Here is a 10,399-nt window from a genome sequence, read left to right as displayed (position 1 = left end):
GCCCCCCTCCCCCCCACATCTGAGCCTGCTCTGGCAAAGCGCATTTTACCATTGGAGACCCCCCTCCCCCACCTACCTGCTCCCCTCCCCCCGTTAACTCCCGCCTCCCGCGACCCCACCCGGCCCGGGTACCACTGAGCAGACTGGACAGAGGATGCGGCACCCGTTTGCCAGAAAGCGGCTGCATCCGCGCTGGGATTCAACCGACAAGTGTGTTCTTTCTCTTTCGGCCTAGACGTTCCCTGGCTGGCCCATCACATCTCCGTTCCCACCGCTACCATCCTACTCCCGAGTGTGTGTGAGTGTGTGTGAGTGTGAGTGTGCGCAAGAGAGAATGAGGGCGCCTTCCCCAGGCGCCTCTCAATATGAAGCTCTGACTGTTGAGCCCACAGAGCTGAAGGCAGTGCTAGCAAGAGGCTTAGACGTTTTTACACCACTGCCGCCGCCACCGCCACCACCACCACCGCCACCACCACCGCCACCACCGCCACCACCGCCACCACCGCCAGGCTGCCGGCGCCCAGAGAGCTTTTGGGCTTGTCTGTTAAGAACCACACCAAATCAAGAGAGGTCAGAATCAGGTGAGAGGAGGGGGAGGGAGGAACAAAAATAAAACAAAACAAAACCAGAAACAAAATTAAAAAACAAAAAAAAACAAAAAACAGAAAATAAAAACGAAAACAAAACCACCAAAAACAGGTAGAAGAGGATAAACAAAGGTGGGGGAGGGGGAAGAATAAGAAAAACAGAAAATGATCCAAAGGAACAAGAATAACTGGTTGTATGGCCTGCAGGTTGTGGATTAAATTACGATTCAAAGTTGATTTTGGTTTGTTTTTTTTTTTTTTTTGGTTTTTCTGAAAGATTTGGGGTCTTCCCCTCCCCCAACCCAGAGTGAGAAGGCTGGAAGGAGAGACAGTGAGGATGGGATGGAGGGGCATCCTGCCCTTGTCAACATGCCGAGGCCAGTGGACGGAGGGCGCAGCCCGTCATAAGGAAGTGACGACGACGAAGTAGTGCCGGGGAAGGGGAATCACAGCATGGAACGTATGGGGTGTGGGGTCATCGGGATTAGTGTTCAAGCCGGAAAGATCCGTTTTGCCCTGCGCCGAACCCAGAGCCTCCCCTCTGCACTTCTCGTTTACATAAGAAATAGGAAGGATAATTTCAGAGCCCCTCTTGCTTATCATCAAAAGGTTGGGGAAATCAATTCAAGAAATTGAGCCTGTGACCTCAAAGCTTCTCCTACGATTAATCCCAGTCCGATGGGACGATATTTGGTAGGAAATGTGATCCGGGAACCAGCCCCACTCCTACTGTAAAAATAATGCAGATACAGGGAATGTGCTGACCTAAGGAGCCCTCGAACACAGTTAAAACGGTGGCTGATGACACTCTAACAAGCGTGTGAGCGCCGGCCGGTTTCCCATCCCTGGAAAGCAGGAAGATGCTGCCTGGTTGAAGGCAACCGCTGTCAGATGTCACTGGCCTTTGAAAGGAAGGGGTGTAAGGAGCTGCTCCTCGCGTCTGCACCCCTAGAGGTGTCTGCTCATGCCCCTCAGTGCATGGGGTGTGGACTCAGCAAGATGGCGGGAGGGCGGGGAGGAGGGAGGGCAGGAGGGAACATGCTTGGCCTTCCCTGCCTCCCAGAGGCCTGAGACCCACTGGGTGGAGGCCTCAGGGTCTACCGGATCCCCCACGGGGGGGGGGGGGGGGAAGGAACTCTAGGCTAGGCGTGCGAGGGCGGCGCCCCTCACCTTCGGTTTGGAAAGGTTTCTTTTCTCCTCTGGGATAGACAGAAACACACTGTGGGTTCCGCTCCCATCCCAGAAACCGAGATAAGTAATTAAGCCTCTCAGAATTTTAAACCACCTTAGCCTGCAGATCAAAACATGCTTAAAAAACTAAGATGTCCATGCATTTTAAAAAAATGGGAGAAGGGAGGGGTGGGGATGGGGGGCGGGGCATAAGCAAAAGTGAGAGAGGACAAGGACAAAGGGGAGGGAGGAGGGGGAAGAGAAAAGGGGACACAGGAAACAAGGGAGTGATGTCAAGCAGCATTCCATGCTATATTAGGGCAGAGTAAAAAGATGGGAAAGCAACTTGGTGGGCTCAAAACAGAATCTTGTTAAAATGTCCTCAAATGTCAAATAAAATTAGAAACCCTGTGGAGCGAGCAGAGAGTCCTGATTGGCTAGGAGCGTTCCTGGCGCCCCCCTCACCCTCCCGCCCTCCTGCTGACACGGGGGTTCACATCCAGGGGATGAGTGGAAGCATTCTGAACATGGGACATGAAGACTATGAAGGACAGCGAGACACTCCTTCTAACAGGTGGCCGAGCAAAAGGCGGTGGGAACACCTGGAACACACACACATTTCTGACGGGCCAGAAAGTGCCTCATTGTTTGTAACTGGCTTTCTTTCTGGAAAGCACATTTTGTCCTACTGATTTAGCAGCAAGCCTGATCCTGGCTGGGAGGGAAAGTGGAGGGGAACAGGGGGCAAAGCCCATCGGCCTGCCCTCCCCCAGCCTGGCTCCAACTCCAATCAAGGGGCGGCCTTTTAAAATTCCACTTCTAGCTCCTCACGGAGTTCTGAAAGGAAGCGGAGGGTCCTTCCTTTTTCCTGTTTTGGAATTACACCCTTCAACCAGCTACAGTGCATCTGCTAATGTTTTTAGGGTCCGAAAAACATCCCCACCAGAAGGAAAGTGGCCAGCAGGAAAGTTCTACCGGGGTCAAGGGGGGAAAGAACACCGAGAGACGACGGGGGACCGCGGCCCGCGGACGGACGGCTGGCCCCTCGAAGCTGCACTTTTGCAAATCGTGCTTATGAGGCAGCTACACCGCTGTTGGTTTTTGCTTCTGTTTTCTGTAAAAAGGTCAACGAAACTTCTGGCCTCTGGGGAAGATGACCACACCCTGGCTTTACACAAGGTGCAGGCTGGGCCTGAGGAGGAGATGTCCATCCGGGCCAGTGCTAGCAATTGTAACTTTCAGTGGGGGGGGGGGGGGGGGGGATGTCAAGTCTAACTTGAAGCGAGTGCTTTTGAAACAAAAAAAGGGCTTCATAAACCACCACTCACCGGCCCCCGCCCCATCAGCCCCATCAGGCAACACACCATATTGCGAGGTGGGCACAATGGCCTCAGCCATACATTTCTACAGATCGTGAGAAGCCCTCTCCGGAGTGAGCCCTGTGAGTAGCTAATCCTTCACCACGCCAGGGCGCCTCAGAAGAGGATTCTGCAGCTAATTAGCTTCCTACTCGGCACAAATAAAATTCTGCCACAAACTCACTGCCTAGACAGGGTAAGCAGAGTCCCTGACTTCGCTGGGTAGGCCTCATTAAATACCTAACTCGCTTCATCTACTGCATCACGAATCTCCTTTCTGTGGCCCAGAGAAGACCCCGGGACTGCGTGGGAATGGGATCTGTCACCTCTGGGAACACTGCCATCTCGCGGAACGAGTGACTGTAGAACCTCTCTCCGGGCCTGGGATCCTCGCTCAGCGGGCAGACGGCTGTCTGCGGAGTTCTCTCCCAATAAAGATGCTCGGGGCCCTCTCTCCCCTACACGATCGGCCAACTCCAGGCACTTCGCCAGTCCCTCGCAAGGCATCAGGAGAGGGGAAGAGACACGGGAGACTCGTGGGCATGCACGTTAATGGGATGGACGTCTGGTCTAATGTCTAAACACGGAACACACGGCAGAGGCATGGAAGAGAGGGACACGTGACAGGGAGGCACTACAAACAGGAAGGCGCGTTTGGGGGGTTGAGATACCTACCATCATAATATTCCAAATTCAAAGACTGCTTGTATCAGAACAAAGAAACAACAAATTTAACCAAAGGTGGTCAGTAAAGGAAAGGAAATGAGACAGGAACGAGTTGGTAACCCTCCACCGAGAAGGAAGTACCTACACCTTCCCTGAAATTACAGGTTGGGTGGAAACCTGCAGGCGGAACACGGTGTTTAATTTGCACGCTTCTAGTTCAGTTTGGAAGCAATATTCTCTCTCTCTCTCTCTCTCTCTCTCTAAATAGATCCAATATATATTTTAATCCTGCAGGCTAGCAATGCTGCAGGACTGGACCGCACGACCACCGCCTGCAGCCCTTCAGCTGGTGCACGCCGTTCAATGCCACGCTTCTTTTCAGCACTGTAAAACAATGTCAGCTAAGCTCCTCTGTACAGAGACATGTGGTTTTCAAACGTAAAAGAAAAACAAAACAAAACAAAACCAAAAAACGCCTGCCCCGGAGCCCTTTTCCAAGTGTCCTGACTCCCAAGTGCACGGGAATGCTACTGCTGCCAAGTGTGAGCTCATTTCAGACCTTTGGAAATGGTGGCTCTCTACGCTCAGCACGCGTGCCATGGACCGGGCCAGTTCCAGGATGCTGGCGTTCAAAGCAAAAGGGGTAAGGGGCCTGTCCTGGTCTGTTAAGGTTGCGGTCTCAGTCCTTCTGGGGATCCAGATATGTTATTTGTAAGCGCAAAGTGGGGGGAAAGAGAAAGAGGAAGTGGGGGAGAGGATATGGCATAAAATTAGCAAGGAAATTTTGAAGAATGAGGATCATTAGTCATTGATGCCGGTGGGGAAGGAGATGGGAATGAGGTCAAAATATATTGACACGCTACGGGATCAGAAGGACAGAATGCTTTGATTTTCCCAAAGGCCTCACGGTGGTAATATACCTGCACGGTTTGCACCATAAAGTCTGTCGGTCAAGCCCGAACAGTGCCCGACACTTCTTTGGAGTATTTGCATCTGTTAGCATAAGGTAAACACAAAAAATACAACACAATGGTGGGTCATGCTCGGTTGGATGTGTCATCTCAGCTACAAATGTCTTCTCTAGCACCTCGGTTCTATTTGATTGTCTTTCCTCACCAAGGACATGAAAGAAAAAGACTTCTATGAGTCAAAAGAAAAAAAAAATAAAACAAAACGATAAAACACACACACACACAAAAAAACAACCGGAAACCAAAAAACAACAAGGAAAAATAAATAAAAATAGAGAGAGAAGGAGGGGAAAAGGTGACGTTGTTTGCTTCTACCTAGGCCAGGATTACGATGGATGTAACTGAGCCCCATCCTGAACTGTTATGAGGAAGGGGGTTGGCAGGCAACGGTCCCTGGGAGGGGGCGCGCTGGGGTTGGCTGTCGCTGACCCGAGGAGGCACAAATGATGCTGTTTTACAGTGGCATTTTGGCTAGCAGCAGCGGGGGGAGGAAGCACATCCCTCACAGAGCAGTGTCCCGCACCCTCATGTCTCCTAAGATCCACACACAGAGCTACAAAGCAACAGGCCAGAGAAGGGGAGAGAAAAGGACCGAATAGACCAGCTGCAAACCAGCACAGCGAATCTGGGAAATCTATACACACCTGCAAGGGCCGCACCAGTTATTCTGTTGATCAAGGCCAAAGCGCGCTCGGCATTTCTTAGGAGCGCTCAGGTCTGAATGAGTTCAAGAGAGAAGCGAGCAGAGGAGGAGGACGTGGGAGAGAGAGAGGGAGAGAGAGAGGGGGAAAGAGGGGGGGGGGGAGAGAAAGATACAAATAAGAAAAAAATAAAAATAAAAAAGGGAATAAATCAATGACCTGGTTACTAATTACAAAATATCGACTTTCGATTTTTAACTTTCTTTAATTAGAAGAAAAAAAAAGGTAAAAAATCACATTCTTATTCAACTGGTGAAATTAGCTGTTGCAAATAAAGCTGCAGTATCCCTTCTTTAAGGACTGTCTCTCCGATTCGTTTTGAGCAGATAAAGGGAAGTTAGGTACGGAAAAACTAAATGTTTAAGTGACATTTTTCCTCTTTTGGTTCTGCTTTCCTTTTTTTTCTTTCTTTTTTTTTTGTGCTAGCTCTCTCTCAATTTGTTTTTCTTAAAGAAGAAAATAAAGCGAAGGAGGGAATTAAGTTTGTAACATGCTTTTCTCTTCTCAGAATACAACAGTTTAAAAGAAAAAAATACTACGAATAAAAACAGAACAAAACAAAACAAAACAGAAAGAAATAAAGAAAGAAAAGGGCTGTGGTACTGGGATATTGCAGCTTTTGAAATGGTTTTTTTTTTCTTTTTTTTTTAAACCGATTTTCATTACTGTTAAGAACAGATGAAGGTGAACAGGCAGTGTGAATGAGCTGTTCAGGGTTAGTCAGAAGCTCATAGCAGCTTTTAAGCAGGTACAGTCAGTAAAATGCTAGTGGGTTTGCAAATTAGGAGCAGAAAAGCAAAAGGAAGAAAAAAACTAAAATAAAAAAAAAAGCGAAGGAGAAAATAATCATACTGCGAATGCATGCTTGCGTGAGAAAACTTAGTGGGAGCAACGGAAAATGCCATTAGATTAAGGAGGTTTATTACTGAATTCCTTCCATTTTGGTTGGTTTTCGTTTTTGTTTTTGTTTTAACCAGTCTCTTTTAAAGAAATACTGCATATTCAATTTGCACAGTTAGTTCAACACTAAGTCACTGTCATCACTGCTTAAACAACTGTTATGGGAAAAATAAATAAATAAATAAACAAAGCAAAAGTTAAAGTAAATTCAAAAAAAATAAAAAAAAAACAACAAAAGCAACTGAGAAAAAAATCTACCGAAACATACAAAACCGTGTAGATGGTCATTTTAAAGGATGTTCAAATGTCATACGTGTTTAATGTTAATAAAACTATAATGGCAAGAAAAATTAAAAAACAGTTTATCGACTATTTTAATGACTCAAAATGACATTAGCACCTGTAATCGGAGGAAGTGAAAGGCAAGGATTTAGGAAACATTCGCTGTGTTCTGAAAAAAAAGAACAAATTATACAAAGCCTTCAAAATTTTTGTTGTTGTTTGTAAAAGCCTGGCCTTCTCCAAGGGGACCTTCTGAGATTGCCTATGCAGTATTTCTAATTTCTTCTAGAGAATGACAAACCTCCTTAATTTAAATTGGGTGCAATTTACCACTGTAAAGGCATGCATCAGAACATTCAGGAACAGCCCAGTTAATACCAAACACTCACACACACCCCTTCCTACTCCCGCGGCCCCTTCCTCATCCCTACACAGACACACACGAAATAAGCAGACTGCATAAATCCCGCATAGGCATGCCTACCTCCCTCCTGTTACAGGCTCTGCGGTTATTTAAAAACACATTCCACTAGAATTACAATGTGCTTTTCATGCAACAATGAATGTTACTAGCTTTAAAAGGGCAGTCATGAAGCAATTAATTAAAATGCATAAACAAAAAAGGCTGGCTAAGATGGGCTCCCCCGCAACGTCCCGGCCTTGAATCTCTCCTGCCTTCCCCCAGACAGAAACCTAACGTAAAAGAGTGGTCCTCATTAAGTACCGCTCCTTCCTCCTTCCTCCGCATTCTAACTTACCATTGGTCTCTCCCGGCTGCTTGTCCCTTTTCCTCTTCTTCTTCTTCCCCTGGATGAAGAGATAAAACACAAGCAATTATTTCAGGCAACAGATGGGAGAGGGCATCTGGGCTCACCTGAAAGGCAGGAAGAGGAGGGCCCAGCACTGTCTCTCCATCCACACCCACAGTCCCCAGAGTGTTTCTGACCCCCAGACGGACGCACACACCCAACAAGGGGAAGAGGAAGGCTCAGCAGAGGGTGAGAGAAAGAGAGACTGCTTTCCCCACCTTCCTATGTCCATCCTCAAACCTGACCCAGAGCATCCGATTCCACAGAAGGGTTCAAGAAAAGGACGGATTGAGGAAGACTCATGGAGGTGTGGAGACGCAGGGTTGGGAGTGGTCCAAGAGCCCACAGCCAAGGGACAGATGAACGTGGAGATGGCCGTGTGGGCTAAGAAAGCCCCCTTGCCCCACACAAATCTCTTCCTTATTAAGACCAAAAGGTCTTCATACTCAGTCAAAAGAAAGCTTTCGTTGGGGCTTTACTAGTAATAGTAGCTAACATTTACTGAGCATGTACTATGTGCTAGGCGTGATTCTCAATGCGCAATGCATACTGACTCATGTTTCCCTCATGCTATCCTATACAGCATGTACTACTGCCACCCCAATTGTAATTTTTTAAGAATATTTTTTTAATGTTTATTTTTGGGAGAGAGCAAAAGAGAGAGAGAGAGAGAGAGAGAGAGAGCATGAGCAGGGGAGAGGGAAGAGAGATGGAGACACAGAATCTGAAGCAGGCTCCAGACTCTAAGCTGTCAGTACGGAGCCCGATGCAGAGCTCAAACCCATGAACCATGAGATCATGACCTTAGCCAAAATCAGATGCTCAACCAACTGAGCCACCCAGGCGCCCGCATTCCAATTTTATAGGTAAGGAAGCTCAGGCACAGAGGGGTTACGTGAATTTCCTGGGCTCACAGAGCTAGCCAACGCTGAGGCCAGGGCGGGAACTTCAGGCAGTCTGGGTTCCACAGCCCTTACCTACGAGGCTGTGCTGCCTTCCATATTTAATCCCTTGCCCTCTGGGGAAGGTTTTCCTTGATTACAGGGGATGAATTGCATGGGAACATTCACATTCTCCAACCTGTTATCTTTACTGTCTGCTTGTGGCTATGGCTGTGGCTGCGGGAATATGAAGAATTCTGTAGACGTGATGACATCACTGCAGATCTGAAACTGTCCTCTCTCACCTCACTAGCAGCAGTTCTATCTGTTGGAGTCAGATGCCTGGGACGTCTGAAACGTCACCAGTAAAAAGGACTGGCCTACACTTCTACCTGTTTCAGAATATCTAAATATTGCCTCTGCCCCAAGGTGCTCAAGGTGTGTTGACGGCAAGTCCGGAAGAGAAAAGAAAGTTACAGGTGGTAAACTTGGCAACCCGGAAGGTCCTAGAACCTCAGGGTTCAGACGCCATGGTTTTTGCTCCATCCAGGGGCTCAGGGCCAAACTGTCTCAGAGGAAGCCCCTCTCTTCTCTCAGGTCTTAGGGCACATACCACTTGGGGAGTTTGTCTTGGCCTGGAGTGTGAAATGCTGTGACACATTTTATGTTCCTTGATAAGCAATTCAGAAAGATAAATAAATAAAAGAATTCATGGGGTCTTCTCACGAGCCTCAGCAGCCCGTCTTTGTGTCTGGGCCTCTTCTAGGGGAGCAGCAAAGTGCCGCCTGGCTATCTTGGAAGAGGCAGGAGGGGTGACTTTCGGTGTATTTAGGAGCCTGAAGTGGACACTAGGCACAGAAAACCACTGCAACTCCAGGTGGCGTTGGCACCCACACACCCAAAGGCTCCTTGGTCACCTCTTTAATACAGCGGTCACCCGTTTCCAATCTCCCGCAATATATTTTGAAAGGTGGCCAAAAGCTTCAGTCCCCGGGGGAAGCTGTCAGTTTAGGATCTATAACTGAGATGTTCATGACTGAGGAAAGGCTCATTTAAACCAAAGGCTTCTAGAGGACAGGGGCTGTGTTTTCATCTGAAGGCAACATGAGGAAGCACAGTAAATGCTATTTAGTGAAGAGGGCGATGTGACTCAAAGGGGGGCGGCCACCCCATTATCTCCTTAAATGTAACAAAAGAAAATGCCTAAATATGGAGGTAAGGGCAGGGGAGAAACTCAAGATGAGCAAATGGCTTAGGATTTACACCCTTTACCTAATCTGGAAGAACCAGAAAGGAAGTGATGGTCTAACACAATGCCAGGGCTTAGAGAGCACTGTGGGACCACTCTGTTTGCTCTTGTGCCCCGGAATGTGCCAGGTCCCACAACCCACATGCGACTGTTTTCCTCAATCCTGTTTTTGCTAAGGGTGATATAAAGCCTTCCATTACCACCTGGCTGGAAAAGCAGGAACGGAGACTCTCCAGAAGGACTCTTTGGACTTACAATGACCAGAGTAATGTATAGAAACTTCTGTGTCAAGTCAGTTAAGAAAAACTCCCCAAGCTGACAAGTTTCACCACAGTCAAACCCATAAAACCTTGAACTCTGACCCCTGTTCCACAGACTGTTTCCTCGGGCACAGTAGGGGAAGGGGAGGATGCGTGTGTGTTCACACTCATGTGTAAGGAGCCATCGTTGAGAGGAGTCAGACAGTACCCTGTTCAAGAAATAAAGCTTCTTCAGCCCCAAATCTAGATCTACCTTTAAACTTTCAAGTCTGGGGCGCCTGGGCGGCCTAGTCAGTTAAGTGTCTGGCTAAGGTCATGATCTCACAGTTTGTGAGTGTGAGCCCCACATCAGGTTGTGAGCTGACAACTGACAGCGATTCTCTTTCTCCCTCTCTCTCTGCCCCTCCCCAACTTGCATGTGTGCGCTCGCTCTCTCAAAATAAATAAACAAAAAAAAATTTTTAATTACACTTTCAAGTCCTATCAGAGTCTCCCCTATTACACCAAACCACTTCTGAGCTGAAGTCATCGAAGGTGCCTCGTGGACCTTAAAACCTAGAAAGCA

At 48.0% G+C, this 10,399-nt stretch overlaps 1 protein-coding gene and 1 long non-coding RNA gene across 28 annotated transcripts in view; one reads left to right on the top strand and one right to left on the bottom strand.

Moving 5' to 3' along the window:
• Positions 1 to 10,399, bottom strand: part of TCF7L2 (transcription factor 7 like 2) — a 198,775-nt gene that overhangs the window by 2,410 nt on the left and 185,966 nt on the right. For 10 of the 27 annotated variants that reach the window (XM_039237585.1, XM_039237588.1, XM_039237587.1 and 7 more), the window contains 3 exons: positions 7,394 to 7,442; positions 6,754 to 6,804; positions 5,397 to 5,469 (listed from right to left, as the gene is read on the bottom strand). In XM_039237585.1, coding sequence (XP_039093516.1) covers positions 5,397 to 5,469; positions 6,754 to 6,804; positions 7,394 to 7,442 — 173 coding nt within the window. Of the gene's footprint in view, positions 1 to 1,240; positions 1,246 to 4,701; positions 4,775 to 5,392; positions 5,470 to 6,753; positions 6,805 to 7,389; positions 7,443 to 10,399 lie in introns of all 27 variants that reach the window. The other 17 variants (XM_039237589.1, XM_039237595.1, XM_039237596.1 and 14 more) reach the window with 7 other exon arrangements.
• Positions 319 to 2,168, top strand: LOC120235339. The gene is made up of 2 exons (XR_005529389.1): positions 319 to 581; positions 865 to 2,168. It is a non-coding gene; the product is annotated as an uncharacterized LOC120235339 (long non-coding RNA).

The sequence above is a fragment of the Hyaena hyaena genome, unplaced genomic scaffold (genome assembly GCF_003009895.1).
Source record: "Hyaena hyaena isolate Hyena2069 unplaced genomic scaffold, ASM300989v1 scaffold_128, whole genome shotgun sequence".
In the NCBI taxonomy this organism is placed as follows: Eukaryota; Metazoa; Chordata; class Mammalia; order Carnivora; family Hyaenidae; genus Hyaena; species Hyaena hyaena.
The sequence above is the reverse complement of the archived record's forward strand: the minus strand, read 5'-3'. Positions and strand labels throughout refer to the sequence as shown.